Source organism: Humulus lupulus, chromosome 8 (assembly GCF_963169125.1).
Source record: "Humulus lupulus chromosome 8, drHumLupu1.1, whole genome shotgun sequence".
NCBI classification, from domain to species: domain Eukaryota; kingdom Viridiplantae; phylum Streptophyta; class Magnoliopsida; order Rosales; family Cannabaceae; genus Humulus; species Humulus lupulus.
The window spans coordinates 106,844,067-106,861,837 of NC_084800.1; the positions used below are offsets into that span (position 1 = coordinate 106,844,067).

Consider the following 17,771-nt stretch of genomic DNA (forward strand, 5'->3'; position numbering starts at 1 on the left):
AAAAAATATTTTGGTGGTGTATTTTATAATACACTTTCTCTATAATATTTAGCTAAAACTCACAAAAACATATTCCATCAACTTCTTTATATATATATTTGTAATTGCTATGCACAAACTCTAATTAATCCGTATCTACATTTACATAATATTTACATATCCTTTATATAATATTTTAATATTATTATTTTTCTTTATAAGCTTTCTCTCTCCTATTTAGTATATATATTTATTATTTATTATTTCTTTTTTTTCAATTATTTTATTTTACTTTAATTAATAAAATATGTTTAAAAATATAATATTTAATAATATAAAGCTTAAAGGTAAAATAGAAAAATATGTGTTTTAGGGAGATATTTTAAAAGATAGAGTAAATCATCCATTGAGATTGCTCTAATTAAGATAAACCAACCAATTCAATCCAATCAAATTATTTATTGGGTTAGATCAATCCCATCTAGAGGCGTCCAAGATCGAAAAAAAAAATAAAGTCCACACTTATACAGATTGTATGTACTTTCAGGAAATAATAATTTTAAATTTTAATATATTTGATACAAACAACAATAGAAATATAAGAACAAATCAATTATAATCCTAAGTAATAATTAATCTCAAAGGACATATTATTACTCTGAAATAGGCTGAAAGAGTATAAACCAAGACCTTTGTTAAATTATGCTTCAAATTGTATCTAACTATTAGATAGGCACACTATTTATAACAAATAAAAATTGTAACGTAAATTTTAAAAGATGAACACAATTTTGATACAAATTTAACCACACCGAAAAACCGGATTTGGACGGGTTTTATCTCCGTCTTTTGAATTTCCAGGGAAATGATTATTATTATTTTAAAAACAATTATAAATCTAGTAGTCTGTAAATAATCGTTGTGAAGTTGTGTGTGTAAAACTAATATCCCGAATAAATCGTTTAATCATTTTCTTTCAGTCTCACTTCACCAGTTGGAAAAAGGTGTTGCAAGATCGATGAGATCCCAGAAAATTAACACTGTCCACATCTTGATACCAAAAACAGTGAATTGTTTCCCTCTTTTGTGGTTAAAAGAATCACTTACTCTTCCATCCTATAAAATCAGTTGTATCAAATCCATAAGATCGAGACCCCGTATTTTTTTGTGGAGAATGTGATCTATGGACAAAAAGAATGTGCGAGCGCATTTTAGGAACCAAAGAATAATTATAAGAACATCTCTTCAGTATAGCCAACACAAAGCTTTCTTCAGCCGCAGAAGCCATAGGGCCACCTGCATTCCAAGAAGCCGAGCTTCCAACAAAATTTCATCGATCCAAACATTCAGCCAAACCAACAAGGATTTACTTTGTAACAATTTAGCCTCAATAACTGCTTCAGAAGATATCTTTCCAATTATCAAGAATGTCTCTAGAGAAGACTCCTGCAACTGTTTCAGAAATGTTTTAATGGTGTCAATGAGTGTTTGCATGCAAAATTGAGTAGAGCAAATTGAAGCTGTCCAAATAACACAGATAATTTATAAAACCTTTTGCATATTGGGTAAACTGCAACCGATACTTTAGAAGTGTAAATGAAGAAACAATGTAATGCATATACTTGAAATGCCCCATCCATGTGGACTGTTACGAAATAACTAAGGCCCAAAGATATTGCAATTCTTAGAATCCATGTTTGAATAGGAAGGAAATGTTTATAGTTACCAATGGTGAGACAGCAGGAGGGCTTCAATTAAAGGGCATACGATCAAAACAGATGAAAAGGGAAAAATGAGATCAAGATGCAATACCAGAGCATTATTAACTGATCGTAGACAATCATTTGTTTTCAGCATCAAAAGAATTACACGCGGGAGCCTCCTTAAAAGCTCTGAAATTTCGGGGAAATACTGAGAAGCATACATCTGCTTGATAGAATAGGAAAATATTGTGAAGCATGTGCTACAAATCAATCATAATAATATTCACAAAGCAACTAGGTACTGTATAATTTGAAATTATGCAGTAAGAAAAGCTCACCTGTAGTTCAGATCGGTCACCGTCACCGCCTCGTATGACTAAGTGATCAACAGCTGGATCTATAACCCTATTCCATGGCCTCATTGTAAGAATTCCGGCAAATAATGCATACAAATCCTCTCCCGCACCCAGTTTCACACTGTTTTCCTTTATGGCTTTAGCATCAGAAAATATCAATGCCTGTAGTAAACACAAAATCATAAGGAAGACGGCTAAGTGTACTGCTTCATTCCAAAGTTTGGTGCAATAATGGAATAAGAATTTTTTCAGGTAAAATAATAAGTACCTTCCAGAGTGCAGCATAATTAATTCTTGTCTGGAAGTCAAGATCTTTGTACAGTCCATGGTCTAAAAGAACCAACTGTGGGTCTCTCTTGCCTGTTCACATGAAACAAAAAGTTGGTTCATAGCACATATGAACTGCTAGTAGCCACTAGCAACAAAAACTACTAGACGAACATAAAATCTCATGGTAGATACGAGAGATGTCATTTATTTTATAAGAATAAGCTCTAGATATTAACTACATTTTACTTTATTACTATTTTTTTTATTTTATTTTGGTGGGGGAATGGGATGTGCTCTAACATGACAAACTTTCTATTACTAAAGAAAATTTAATATAGAAGTTCATGACAAGCTTCCTCTGTAATCCCCAAAATAAAGGCTACAAACACTCACTACCACTTGAAAGCACCGTTATACTTGTTCCCCTGTTCCATAAGTGTGAGCAGTTGGCACAATTACACACACAAATGTAATATAATGATAGGTTGCAACTAGGACTCCAAGACTTTGGTGGCAGAAATTGACAGGTTGGACTAGTACCAATGGTAGTCACAAGTTATGCATCAAACTAACACCAAAATTATTATAGCAACAATAAAGCAGAACTCTACCTAGAATGCTCTTTTTGCTAGAAGGCATTGGACGAATGAGTAGGTTTGCTGCATGTGGGTCACAATGAACAAACCCATGTTTGAACATCATTTCAGCAAAAGCTTGACTAACCTGCATATAGTACAATTATATGTCATTAACATTCTTGTAAATTCTAATTACATTAAAATATTTTCATTTGTGTCAACAATGACAAAGAAGCATAAAATTAAAATATAAATGTGTAGTCGAGTAAATATCTGCTGCCATTGCTGTCCACTATGAATATGATGTTGAATGTTGGATTACCAGCGTGTTTAGAGGTCCCATACAAAAAAAAGACAGTGATGAGCTTACTAATTTAGAAACTTCATGTGGTTGAATTCCAAGCTTTCGAATAGTCTTCAAATCATTTACTTGTGCTCCATCTATATATTCCATGGTTAATAATTTTGTGGTACTCAAGCTCCAATACACCATAGGTGCATATACATAAGGTGAAATATGAGGAGATAGTTTCCAGAAATTATCCAAGCATTTCTCACTGTTCTTGGCTTCAAGCAAGAAATCTAGCTCCTGGTGGTTACAATAAAACCAAAGAAGTATAAGGCTACAACAGAAATAAGTGAAGCATGCTTACAAATATCTGATCAAATTGTCTAAACAAACATGTGTTCCGATTAAAAAGAAAACTTACACTTTTACATATCAATGAGAGCTACAACTTTTTTACTAGTCACATATAATTCTCACACCTGAAAAAGCGTACTCTTTTTCCGAACTATAAAAGTAGTTCCTTGCACTTTTCAAGAGTACAGACCATCATTTGTCACAAACTTTCTATTTTAATTTCTATGATGCATTTTTTCCCCGCCTAACACATTATATATAATGCATTTGTTTCGTTGATCTAAAACTTACAAAGTTGGATACCAATTTGAGAAAGTTTACAATGAATTGAAACAAAAGTATTAGCAGCATCAGAAAGTGATCCTACTTCATATAGTTTGTTCAAAAAGCGTGAAGAGTTGCTGATAATTATACTAAAAAACACTAAGATATAAAATTCAGATGCTCTGTTACCCAATAAATACATCACATATAAAAAAAACATAACAAGAACTAGTAAAAAGAAGAGAAAGGAATAAAAAAAAGTATACTCAAAATATTAAGAAACTTACCTTTGGTAAGCTTTCACGAATTTCATCAACCAACCATCTGCACATGAGCACAAAAAAACTAGTTAAAGCCAGAAATTTAAAACACAGGATTTCCATTTAAAAGGAAAGTGCATTCCTAAATTTTAATAGCATTATTTATATGACAATTGATGCATGGTTGAGCAGCATGGTTGTGGCAGTACTAACTTAGCTTACCATACTGTGTTAGGAAAGAAATCATCCAAGAATACCTGTAATCAAAAGAAGGAAAAATCCAATGCAGGGTGTTCACAATCAATTCCACAGTGGCCTGATCTGCAGCCGCAGTATCTGTCATGTGAATGTGCTGAACCTGAATGTTGAAAAGTATTTAAAACTGGGTAGGTAATTCTCATTAAAGAAAAAAAAAACTATGTGATTCATTCTATATAAGTAAGGATAATAACTTGGTGGTGCACAGCACCTAGCACTAAAGATCCTTATTTGAGGTAAAATTGACAATTAAAACCTTCACAGCAACTTTCCGGCCATCGGGCATCCGAGCAACATGAACTTGTGCCAGTGAAGCACTTGCTATAGGAACAGGATCAAATTCGGTGAATACCTGCATTGATAATGCTTACTTCACTATACAAGTATTTTACTTCTACATAAAGTAAGTACTACAACCATGAATCTAGATGAAAACAAAATGCTTACTTTATCTGGTGTCTCTCCCAGCTCTTTCTTGAACACTTCACACACTTGATCATAGGAAGAAACAGGACATTTATTTAACATACACTCCCTCATTGTCTGAACATACTCTTGAGGTACTAAGTACTCCTGAATAAAGTATGAAAGCACAGCTATGAAAATTGACATTCCACATTTGTACCGGTAGAATATATTAGATAATTTTGATTGGGAAATTAATTATTCAAAATCAAATTACAAAACTTTGTCTAGAAGGTAACATGAAATATAGAATTTGACGGTTAAATTTCTCTTCATAATTACATAGAGAAGTAAATTGAAGCATACCAGTTGTCCAATATGTTGACCAAGCTTGATATATATGCCCCCATTCTTGAAACATAATTCTTGAAGTTTACGTGCAGATCTGAGATGAACTTCATGCTTAACACGTGACCTTTCATCACTTTCTTCAGGCAGTCCCAACAGTGAGTATTCATAATCTAATCAGCTCAAAAACCAAAAATATGTTAAAAGACACGCAATTTCCATTGACAGGTATTCATATAATCATGGGTGAAACAATAAATTTATAACTAGTTTCACCAGAATTATCAAAAGCCTCGTATGAAAATACATCACGACATAATGTAATGATCATCAAAGGCCTATCCATCATAATCAATTTCAAAATACTTCTCTAAAATCAAGTCATTCTAAAAGCCGAGAACTCGTGTGTAATCAAGAAAGAACCCCACCAAAACTCTCTCTTCATACGGCTTCAACAACAACGACAAATAACTCTGTCACGTAGGCAGTAGGTCAATACAACATTACCAGACTAAACTTAAACAATCCTAAACCCTACTTAGCAATAAGCTACGATCTGCTACTAATACGAGATTAAACATATTCAATTAAACAAATTCCTTTGTCATTATCTTAAATTGTATTGTAAGCTCAAATCAAATTCACAATTCACATAACATAGCACCAAATTCCAAGTTCCATAGCATAAAAAGACTAATTGAAGATAAAGCAAAAACATAGTTCAGATAACCTAAACACAATGGACTAAGATTACAACCTAAAACCTAAATATGGAACATAGTTCAGATAACATACCAAAGGCGATACTAGCAGCGGTGACGCAGTCGCGGAACAGGCGAACAGGAACGGCAGTGTAGAGCTTCAGAGTCCTGGAAGGATCATCGGAGGTAGCTACGTTCGCTGCCGCCACTCCGCCCAATAAGGCGGTGGTCACTGCGGCCAATTTGGCTCTGCCGCGCCACAAGGATCGCGTCGCCATTTTCTTGGGAACAACGCGCGGGCAATTTATTGAATAATAAATAAATTTATTTAAAGAACCGGTACTACCACCAACCAACCTTTTACCGCTTTGGTATTTTACACTGTTGAAAACTATTTTCTCAAGACAAAAATGATAGGCACTGAAGGCGACAACGTGTGTTTGGTATGCAACACAACGCCATTATTACAGATTTTCTTTACGTCGTTCTCGTGCCAAGACATGACATGTCGTTTTAATTTTCCTTAAGGCCTTCTTTGGAGTTAGAATTTCGGTAGGGAAAAATAAATAAAAGCTAAGGAAATAGTGAGTAAAGAAAATGTGTGGAAAATTAAAAAAAAAAAAATTCATATGTAAGGAAAGAAAAATGGTATGGAAAAAAAATGATTTTCTTTTCTTTTGTTTGGTTTTTTTTTTTATAAAAGTAGAGGGAAAGAAAAAAAAAATTTAAAGTAAAAAAAATGAAATATTTTGAAATTATAGATTTTCCTATTTGATTTTTTTTTTTCAAAAGCAACTTATTTATCGATTAGTAATTACTTTTTCCACTTAAAAAAAATCTTAAATTAAATTTTTAAAAAATAAAAAGGTGATCTCTTATAATTTTGTCAATTTTCAATATAATATTAAATTTTTAAAAAACTAACCAACTTGTTAATATCATTAAATAAAATTAAAAGATAATACATTTAATATATGTCAATAATGTTTGATATATATAAACTAACTATTGTATTAAAAAAGAAAAAACTAAACATCAAATAATTCGCTACCGAACTCCACCATCAACTAAAGACGACATCAATCTTCTGGAAGAGCAAGAAATGCATGTGCAGACTTCTCATTTTTTGTGAGAGCAGAGTAAACTTTTATATGAGACACTCAATAATATTACCAATTTTCAAGATTTCTTCATATAATTATTTTTCTGCTTCAAAGGTTTGAAATGCCTCCACTCAAAGCTGCAGCTATTGCATCCATACTAGATCTAACGTTTTTTAACTTCTTCAGCCACAATGTCACTTAGTGTTGCTTTCTTCTTTTTACCACTTTTTTTTTATGAAGTACTCGTATCCTTGTTCAGAATTATTATCGCCAACTCCATATTCACTCTATTCGAATGGAGATGTATTATCATCCAAATGTGGCTCCTCTCTACTCCAATGATGCAGCCTTTCCATTGGACCTACAGCAAGATCTCCCATAGCACGATCTCTTCCCACAAGTTTGTCAAGCTTTTCATAATTCCTAATGGGTTTGTACCGAAATTGAGACGCTTTTGGGTGTGCCTATTTTGACCAAGAAAGACAAATATAAGAACACATTATATTATTATATGAAATTTATCAATAAAATATTATTTAATAATTTTATCTTAATATAAGTTTGCTTATAGTTAAAACCAAATCCACTAGTGTTCAGTAATTCTTTGGCTACAACGAAATTCTTCTTCAAAGTCTTCATTCTTTTCTTGACATGATCAGAATGACAGGATTGCTTAAATTGTTCGCTAACCAGATGAGCAACAGTTGCTAAAGTCGTCTTTGTAAAAGCTCCTCCTATTTTTTGGCCTTTGTGCATTTGTTCAGTTAATGAATCGACCAAAAAATCATCCATATCATCAGTCTATGTATGGTTTTTTTTAGTGCCAATTGACAAGTTGATTTGTGTCTCTTCAATATTTTCCATCTACATAGGAAACATTTACAACAAGACATTTAACATATAACTTCCAATATTATTTTGAAAACAAGCTAGCAAGCAACATTGTGCACAACATTCACACTTATCAAATCACAGAATCTAACTTTGCAATCATAGGTGCTTAGATAAAAAAAATAAATAAATAAATCAGCCAAGGTAGAGATGCAAAACACGCCTTAAGATACAACTTATCATTAAAGCGAAAAAATAAGCAAGAGAAAAATCTTAACATACCGGTTGTGTAGATTGTGATTCTAATGTCTCAAATATTTCAAATCTTTCCATAGCTCCCATAGCTCTTCGTTTCAATGGTGGTCGTGATGGTGGAGGTGGTCTCATTTGCTTTGGTGGACCCAATTGAAGGTGTCTTGAATGGGTTGGCAGAGCCGACAATGGAGGAGGTGGACGTAGATGTGGTCGCGGAGGTGGAGGAGGTGGTGGTCGTGGCTATGGAGGAGGTGGTGGTTGCGATGGTGGTGGAGGTGGTGTTCTCATGGTGGATCTCAAAGATTGACACAATCGATGAAAGAGGAGGAGATTTGAATGGTTTTCTCAGTTTGTTCACCTAACAAGGGATACAAGCAAAGAATTAGGAATCATAGAGAGAAAGACCTTTGGCATCACAAAGAAAGGCATTCAAACGATCAATATCATTTTTCACTGTTATCAATTCTTGCAAAAGCATCAAAAAAATCATTTTAAATCGCAAGTATCAAGAGCAATATTCAAATGACTGGTGGTGCATTTGATTTTCGACAGAGCCACAGACAAAAAGAAATAATCACATGAACAAAGAAACATAAATGTATTCACAACAAAATGAAAAGAAGTTTAGATGATATCAATAAGTCCACACATCAATGTCAATCCTTATAAAGACTCTCATAACTTAACTAGCAAGATGTTAAAAATATTTAGAAGGAACACCTAAAAGTTCCAATACGTTCTCAAACACTGTGAAACAATTAAAAGTTTAAAAATAATTAAAATAAAAAATATACCTGAACATATATACTTAAGTGTAAAAATGTAGAGAGAAGGCTTTGTATAAGTGTGTCCATTTAAGAACTAACAAAATATCTGACTTTGTTCTAGTTTCTTGTTTTCATGTGCATCTCCCGACCCACCAACTAACAATAAAAAAAAATATCACTCAAGTTCTTACAAATGCCAAAGGTAAGATTTGAATGAAAAGCACATACCACTGCTCCAAATAGCTCATTAATAAATAAGGTCTGCTTCCAAATGGCAGAATGTCATCAACAACACCCGAAAACAATCATAGAAAGATATGGCGACTGACTTGTTGGAGGCCTGCACAAAAAAAGTTCCACAAAAATTAAAATAAACATGGTAACAGGATACACTTCAGTAGTTCAGTGCAACTTTTAACGATTGAGGGTGTAAAGGTGTTGGCAGTTTCCGAAACAAATCTGCAGTTCTTAAAATTACAATATTAACAAAACTTAGACTTATATGAAAAAAGATTCTTACTTAAAGAATACACCCCAAAAATATTAGAAAAGATTACTAATGTAGCTTTTAAATCAGAAGTTACAGGACAAGACGCCTTCTGTAACTCATCTATTCAACTTTAGAGATATTAGGTTCTTCCTAAAACATAATAAAAAGACATGATGAAGCAAAGAACACAAAACAACATGATAAATAAGAGGAAGTGAGGTTAAAATCAGTAAGAATATGTTTTCTTTAGTTAGTTGGTGTCACTTCTTAGCAATAAAAACTAATGACCAGTTTTACTAATGCACACTTCTCAGCAATAAAAATTAATGACCAGTTTTACTAATGCACACTTCTCAGCAATCTCCAATTTTAGCAATAGTTTTATCTAACTAGGTCCGAAAAACTTTCATGCATTGCAATGACCAATTGGTGTACATTTAACAAATAGTTGGTGTCCATTTAATTTGTTGTATTAGATTAGAAAATCAAAATCTAGATTTTTCTCCACATTTATTCTTCAAGTAAAATCGCACATGAATGACATAAATAAAACAAAAAAAACCCATAATGAAGCTTGTTGAATTATCAAACCCACATAAGAAAGTCATCGCATATTCAAAACTATCGAACAAAAACAAAACTGAAAGAAAAAGAAAAACAAGACTCCAGAGAAAGAAAAAAACATCAAAAAGATTGAGAATGTGAATGTATATCTCAATGAAAACTAACCTAGAGTGAGCAGAGAAGAGAAGTATTCATTCTCAAATGATGAATTAACCAAATTAGGGGTTGGTGGAGCCGGCAATGGAGAAGGTGATTGCAGTAGTGGTCTTGAAGGTGGAGGAGGTGGCGATCGCTGCAGTAGAGGAGGTGAGAGAAACAATGGAGGAAAGCTGAACGTTTTTACAATGAAGGCCTTAATTGATTTATTATATTATTAAATGATTGCAAGTAAGTTTATGTTCAGGTGAATTATATTATGATATGAGAATAAATGCATCTATATGTGTTCATTTTTAATTAAAAGGGTATTTTGGTAATTTAGCCCATTGAGAGCGTAATTGTGTATTTTCATGCATGTGGGTAAATTATGAATAATATCACATTATATGTGGATTAGTTCCAGTCATTCGGCATGAGACAATTTTTGAATGCAAGTTATCTATCTGGTCATAACGGGGTTAGTTACGGGGCTCATGGTGAGTCTCAAGGTAATTTGGTGATTAGAACATTACCATGAATTAAAGGGTAATGGGATGTGATTTATTAGTATTTGAGAATATTATGAATAATGAAAATTTGAGGACGTTAATTATGATTAGCGGGATTAGATGGGAAATGACTATTTTACCCTTGGGGGTTGTTAAGGAAAGAAGATAAGCCTAGGGGCATTTTAGTCTTTTGACCCTAAAGGATATATATCATTTGAGAAGTTGTAGAAAGCTTAAGAAAACAAGGCACTTCTTCTTCCTCTCTCTTTCATCTTCTCCCACTTCCTTCCTTTGGATTTTTGAAGCTCAAGTTGAGGGTTCAAGCTCGGGAATTGAGCCTTAAGGGTTTAGGCTTGTGTTCAGCCATTGTTAAGGATTTAATTCGAGTTTAAGATAAGGTTTTAGTTCAATTTTTTGGTTCCTTACTCTGTTTTTTGTGTTAGTTTTGAGGTTGGAGTTTTGATCATAGGAATCAGAATTTGATGAGGTTTTGATTGGTTTAAGGCTTAGGTTTTGTTGGTTATATGATGGACAAGTTGTGGTAATAGTTGGTGGCTTTGCTTTGTGATATTGGGAGTGTTTTAATAAGGTTTTGAAATGAGTTCGAATGGGAAAAATAGGGGTTTTTGGCTGGGTTTTGGGTGGGGTCGCGGCTCTGTTCTAGAGCGCCGTGGCCCAAGCTTGATGAAGAAGCAGAGTGGTGCTGAAAAGCCATAGGGTTGCGACGCTTGGGGAGGCAGGCCGCAGCGCTTGGGGCAGGTGCTTGAGGCTGGCGCCTCTGTTTTGGCTGGGGGTTGCGGCGCTTGGGGAGGCGGGTCGCGGCGCTTGAGGGCATTTGTGGCCAGAGTAGTGTTTTGATCATGGGAACTCAAACCTTAGGCCTTGGGATCGTTCCTACTACCCGGTTTAGTAGGATTCGATGTCTCGGAGGCTAGGTCTTGGTCCGAGAATTTTTTATTGATTGATTTTATTGATGGAATCTCATATTTGGTTATGACTAAGTGACCGTTAAAGAATCAAAGGATCGATCGTTCTCAAGAGTCGCTCATTTGCTATTTCTCGCTCAAACCAGAGGTAAGAAAACTGCACCCAGTATGTGATGCATGTGATGCACGAGAAACATGTGGTTAAGGCATGCCATGAATGTTGAATATGAGATTGATCGGAGCTTGGGTCTCTATGTTTGTGCATGATCCTAATTATGCTAGCAATCGTTAAGTAAGCATGTTGAATGCCCTATATTCGGATATTTGACATATGATATATGCCTGGTAACATTGTTTACTTGTGTGTGGCACTGACTTACTAGTCAGAATCGACAATGGTGTCAGAATTGGCTGTGAATCTGTGACTTACTAGTCAAGTTCAACAACAGTACTAAGCATTGGTCGTGTGTTATTGACCTACGAGTCAAGATCGGCATAAGCGTCATGAACGCAGAACCGAAAAGATTAGATCTAATTGACATCTGCATTGAATGATTCATCATGAGCATTAATGCCGGATCGGCCTCAAGTTCGATGAAAACTAAAAGCGCTTGTCTAGTCTAAAGGCTATTTACTTAGAGCCAAAGCCGGAAAGGCTAAGGTGGCCTACACGTCATATGGCTAGGAGGGTATGGGACCTCCAAGATAGACTTATTAGTCATCTGACCGAGATGGACTTATTAGTCATCTGACCGAGATAGACTTATCAGTCATCTGATCGAGATAGACTTATCAATCATCTAACTGGGATAAACTTATTAGTCATCCATATTGAGATAGACTTATCAGTCATCTAACTGGGATGGACTTATTAGTCATCCATATTGAGATAGACTTATTAGTCATCTACACAGAGATAGGCTTATCAGTCATCTAAACAGAGAATGACTTATTAGTCGTATACCTTAGAGAGACTTATTAGTCATCTACCTCAGAGCGAGAGACTTATTAGTCATCTACTCAGAGCGCGGGACTCCATAAATATTTATTTGTGCCTGCTTGCATGCATGAGTAGGGTTATTACTGCTAGGCATGCCTGTTATGACTTAGTAACATGTTATTACCTGTTCATGAGCATATTAAGTTTTCTTGCTGAGCTTCGGCTCACGGGTGCTATGTGGTGCAGGTAAAGGCAAAAGAAAGCTGGACCATCCTTGAGTTTGAGAGCTTAGGTGACGATGTGTACATATGCGGCTGCTCGACCACCACGGTCAAGGGTTTAAAGAGGAACTAGGGTTAAACCCTATTTTGCCGCTTAGCTCGGCTAGTTGTAAATCTTTTGTTGTAATTAACCTTTAAATTATATTTTGTGGATCCCAATGTATATGGTAAACGTTTTAATGAAACGTTATATCTTAAACAAAAATTTTAACCCTAAACCGCTAATCATACTTAGTTACACGATTATGCCAAAATGACTCGATTAGCGAGTTTAGCACTGTTTAAAATGCATACCGTAACGGTCCTTGGAGTTTAGGGCATTACAGTTTCTCTGGTTTTCTTCACTTTTCCTTAGCTAAAAAAGAGGAAAATGAAATATCATTTTTAAGTAAAGTTTTTCCCCTAATTTTTCCCTTATTAAATTTTTCCCCACACTTTTTAAAACTCCAAGCAGGAAAAACTATTTTCACTCAATCTTTTTTTCCTTTTCCTCAGCAAAATTCAAGGTCCAAACAGACCCTTTGAACGACATTTAGCTTTTTTGTGTACCTAATTTTTTCTTAGAAAAATAAAGTTGTATGTATATACTATTAGATGAAAGAAGTGATAGAACATGAGCAAAGAAAAGAAAACGTGAATGAAATGCTCCTCTCACAGGACAGGTTTTCACACCTTTCAGTCCTTAGTAAAAAAAATTGTATTTAAGGGACTCGAATTTTATAAATTTACATTCATTCTTAATTTTAAACAATTATTTTATTATTTTGGGGATTTGGACTTAGGACCTACACTTAGGCCTATTCCGCTTAGCCAGGCCAACTCTGCTCTCTCATTATATTATTCAAGCTCAAAATGAATATATGCAGAGTTAGACATGAGGTAGAATCATATAACAGAAATAAGAAGAAGTTAGCTAACAACCAACACAACAACAACTAACGTCCAACTATGCTCCAAAAGTAATTGCTAATTGATCTCCATACATTTCATCAAGATAAACTCTCAATCACATGTTGCCAATCAAATTCTGAAATAGGAAATATAGCTTTAGTAAGAATGTAAGCAAGTTGATGAACAGTTGAAACATAAAATATCTTAATGAGACCCTCTTAAATCTTTTCACGCACCTAGTGACAATAAATTTTAAAATGTCTACTTTTCTCATGAAAAACATAGTGCAAAGCAATTTGATAATCACAATATAACATGGCTTGTTTGGAACGATCAATCTTAAGCTCCTTTACTAATGAAAACAAACCAAGTAATTATACATGTTGTATTTGTCATAGACCTATATTCAATCTCAGTTGAAAATCTCGAAGTAATTTAGTGTTTCTTTGATTTCTAATAAATCAAAGAGTCTCCAAGGATTATGCAAAACTTGGTATAGAGTGTCTAGTGTCCGTGCAACTTTTATTATACTAAATTGATAAAGTGACCCCAAAATCAAGACAATTCAAGAACAAGTTAAACACAACACAGTAAATGCAAGAAACTAAACCAGATAAGTATGTAAAACAGATAAGTAGGTAAAACAGAGACAACTCAGCTTGACAATGATATAACTTGCAGCCTTTATTGATCGAATATAACTATCCAGAGTATATAGTTACAAGCTCCTTTCTCTAATGCAAACGAAATGAAAATTACATAATCCTCACAATGATGATTTCATGATCAGACACACATGAATCATTTAACATCCCTCCTCTCTCTCAAGAATGTTCTTCTAAAATTTTCTTCTCAGTATAAAGGGTAATCAAAGGTAGTTTTCTGTTAACTACAATGATATTTATAGAGAAAGAGATAGGGGCTGACTAGGAGGAGTTGACCGAATCCCTTTTAGCTTAGCCAATGATGAGTGTCCAGGTCATTTAATGATCTAATTCCACAACATATCCACCTGAATTAGTTCATTAAAAGGAACTGGACTTGATGTCTTTAGCATTCTTGAATGTTGAGAAGGTTCATGCAATGACAAAACTTGTCTCTACACAAACTCTTTGTAAACATATCTGCAGGGTTGTCATGAGTGCAGATTTTCTGTACTTTAACTTTCTTTGAGTGCACTATGTCTCGAATAAAGTGAAGCTTTATGTCAATGTGTTTCGATCTCTCATGAAACATGGGATTCTTCATGAGATGCAGAGCACTTTGGTTGTCACAGTAAAGAGTTATGTCTTCTGAGTTGAATCCGAGCTCATTAGTCAATCCCTTTAGCCATAATGCTTCTTTCATGGCTTCAGTAGCAGCCATGTATTCTGCTTCCGTAGATGATAGTGCAACAACCTTTTGTAGATTTGACTTCCAGCTGATGCATCCACCCAGAACAGTAAAGACATATCCTGTACAACTCCTTCTGGTATCCAGATTTGCTGCAAAATCTGAGTCTACAAAGCCTGAAACTTCTTCTTGAAACTGTCTCTCATTGCTGAAAACCAATCCTGTGTTTCGAGTTCCCTTTAGATACCTCATTATCCATTTAACTGCTTCCCAATGCTCACTTCCAGGATCTGAGATATATCTGCTTACCACACTCATGGCATGAGCTAAGTCTGGCCGAGTGCATACCATTGAGTACATGAGACTTCCTACACAGCTAGCATAGGGTATTGTATTCATCTTGGCTTTCTCATCATCTGTGGTTGGGGATTGGTATGTTGACAGTTTGAAATGTTGAGCAAGTGGAGTTGATACTCCCTTGCTGTTGTCCATACCATATTTGCATAAGAGTTTCTCCAGGTAATCCCTCTGTGAAAGAGTGATTACATTTGGTTTTGGTCTTTTAATGTCAATGCCAAGAATCCTCTTGGCTTCTCCAAGGTCCTTCATCTCGAACTCACAGCTGAGTTTGTGTTTGACTACATCTATTTTTGATCTTTCCTTCCCAAAGATCAAAATATCATCTACATACAATAAGAGGTAGATATGATTATTAAAGTAAACGCATGAATCATACCTGCTCTTGTTAAACCCGATCTTCATCATAAAGGAATCAAATTTCAGATTCCATTGTCTTGGGGCCTGCTTGAGTCCATATAGGGACTTCTTCAACAAACATACAGTATCTGGTTCTTTCTTCTCAAAACCTTCGGGTATGTGCATGTACACCTTTTCTTCTAGCTCTCCATGCAAGAAGGCTGTTCTAACATCCATTTGGTCAATGTTGAGACCAAATTTTACAGCCTTTGACATCATAATTCTTATAGAAGTCTGCTTTACCACAGGTGAGAAAATCTCATTAAAGTCTACTCCTTCTTGCTGAGTGAAACCTTTAGCCACTAACCTGGCCTTGTATTTTCTCTGCTCCATCCCTGGAATTCCATCTTTCTTCTTGAAAATCCATTTACATGTGATCAATTTCTGGCCAGGAGGTCTTCTGACCAAACTCCAAGTATCATTCTTCATCAAAGACTCCTTTTCTTCTTCAATAGCTTTCAACCATTCAGTTGCTTCTTTACATGTAACTGCTTCTTCATAGTTTGCTGGTTCCTTACTCTCAACTTCTTCAGCTGCGATGAGAGCATAGGCTATAAACTCAGCATATCCAAACCGATTTGGAGGTTTACTCTCCCTTCTTTGTCTGTCTCGAGCTAACTGGTAGTTCATCAAATCACTACTTTCTTCCTCTTCCTGATCTGCTTCCTTGCTTTCTGAATTACTTGATGAGCCTGCTGACTGATCCACCTCAATTTGTACATTATCTGTTTCTGGTTGCTTGTCTCGGGTAACAGTTTCTTTTGGTTTCAAAGCCATCTCTTCCTCCTTGAAGATCACATCCCTGCTAATTATGCATCTTTTATGTCCAGCTTCTAAGCACCAAACTTTATATCCCTTTACACCTTCTGGATACCCCAAGAACATGCACCTTAGCGCTCTAGCTTGTAACTTGTCTTGTCTGATATGTACAAATGTAGTACATCCGAATACTCTTAGGTGTTCTAAACTTGGTTGCTTCCCTGACCATTTTTCTTGAGGAGTTTTGAATTTATTTGCAACTGAAGGGCTTCTGTTTACTAGATAGCAGGCTGTCATTAGTGCTTCTCCCCAGAATTGTTTCTCCAAACCAGCTCCAAGTAATAGGCACCTCACTTTCTCAATGAGAGTTCTATTCATCCTCTCAGCCACCCCATTTTGCTGTGGATTCTTGACCACAGTTTTATGCCTTAATATTCCTTCTTTTCCACAGAACTCATCGAATTCATGTGAGCAATACTCCAAGCCATTATCGGTTCTAAGAACTTTTACCTTGTTTCCAGTTTGATTTTCAAGCAGCCTCTTCCAATTTACAAAGGTATCAAATGCTTGATCCTTGCTCCTTAGTAGATAAACCCACACCTTCCTGCTAAAATCATCAATAATGCTCATGAAATAAGTTGAACCTCCCATAGTGGCAGTTCTTGATGGCCCCCATAAATCTGAATGAATATAAGCTAGTCTCTCGGTTGTGTTATGTTCTCCTTTACCAAACTTTATCTTGCAAGCCTTCCCGAGTACACAATCATCACAGAATTCAAGCTTTTTATCCAACTTATCCTTAAACAGACCCTGCTTCTTCAATTCCTCAAGGCCTCTTTGACTGATATGCCCGAGCCTAAGATGCCAAAGCCTTGTTTTATTGGTTGTCTCATTGCTGATTGCTGGAGCAGCACTGCCAACTACTGAACTCCCTTCCAGAATGTAAAGGCCATTATTTAGGTGACCTTTAATAAGCACTTCTGATCCTCTACTTACTCTCATAGCTCCATCATCAATGTTAACTGAATAACCTGCTTTGTCAAACATTCCTATTGAAAGCAGATTCCTCTTGAGCTCAGGTACATACCTGACTTCCCTCAAAGACTTCAAGTTATCCTCATGGTTCTTTATGACTATTGAACCAATACCCTTAATGTCACATGTCTTATTATTCCCCAAAATCACAGTTCCACTGTGTTTTTCTGAAAAAGATTCGAACAGCTCCTTGTTTGGTGTCATATGAAATGAACACCCTGAATCTAAAATCCATTCATCACCTGGATCTGAGCTTGCAGCTACCAAAACATCCACAAATTCCTGTCCATCTGCTATGTCCGCCTCCCCTGAGTTCTTCTGTCTTGTATACTGACCATCCCTCTTGAGCTTTGCCTTTAATGCTAGACATTCATCCCTGAAATGTCCCTCCTTTTTGCAATAAAAGCATTGCTTTCCAGTGTTTCCTCT

General features: G+C 35.3%; 1 protein-coding gene and 1 long non-coding RNA gene across 3 annotated transcripts; both read right to left on the reverse strand.

The window, feature by feature from the left end:
• Nucleotides 1-605: 605 nt before the first annotated feature.
• Nucleotides 606-6,175, reverse strand: LOC133798277 (putative ABC1 protein At2g40090). Its single transcript, XM_062236518.1, has 12 exons — nucleotides 5,860-6,175; nucleotides 5,083-5,237; nucleotides 4,759-4,884; nucleotides 4,568-4,663; nucleotides 4,311-4,411; nucleotides 4,081-4,117; nucleotides 3,257-3,475; nucleotides 2,920-3,031; nucleotides 2,307-2,398; nucleotides 2,021-2,200; nucleotides 1,792-1,905; nucleotides 606-1,431 (listed from the first exon to the last, which is right to left on the reverse strand). Exons 1-12 carry the CDS (start codon nucleotides 6,041-6,043, stop codon nucleotides 1,225-1,227), a joined length of 1,623 nt encoding a protein of 540 aa, XP_062092502.1. The 5' UTR covers nucleotides 6,044-6,175; the 3' UTR covers nucleotides 606-1,224.
• A 536-nt stretch (nucleotides 6,176-6,711) lies between these two features.
• Nucleotides 6,712-10,142, reverse strand: LOC133798278 (uncharacterized). Of its 2 annotated transcripts, XR_009875808.1 has the most exons (5): nucleotides 9,941-10,142; nucleotides 8,950-9,061; nucleotides 7,982-8,312; nucleotides 7,559-7,732; nucleotides 6,712-7,332 (listed from the first exon to the last, which is right to left on the reverse strand). It is a non-coding gene; the product is annotated as an uncharacterized LOC133798278 (long non-coding RNA). The 2 variants fall into 2 exon arrangements; XR_009875809.1 differs by lacking the exon at nucleotides 7,559-7,732.
• Between the last annotated feature and the right edge of the window lie 7,629 nt (nucleotides 10,143-17,771).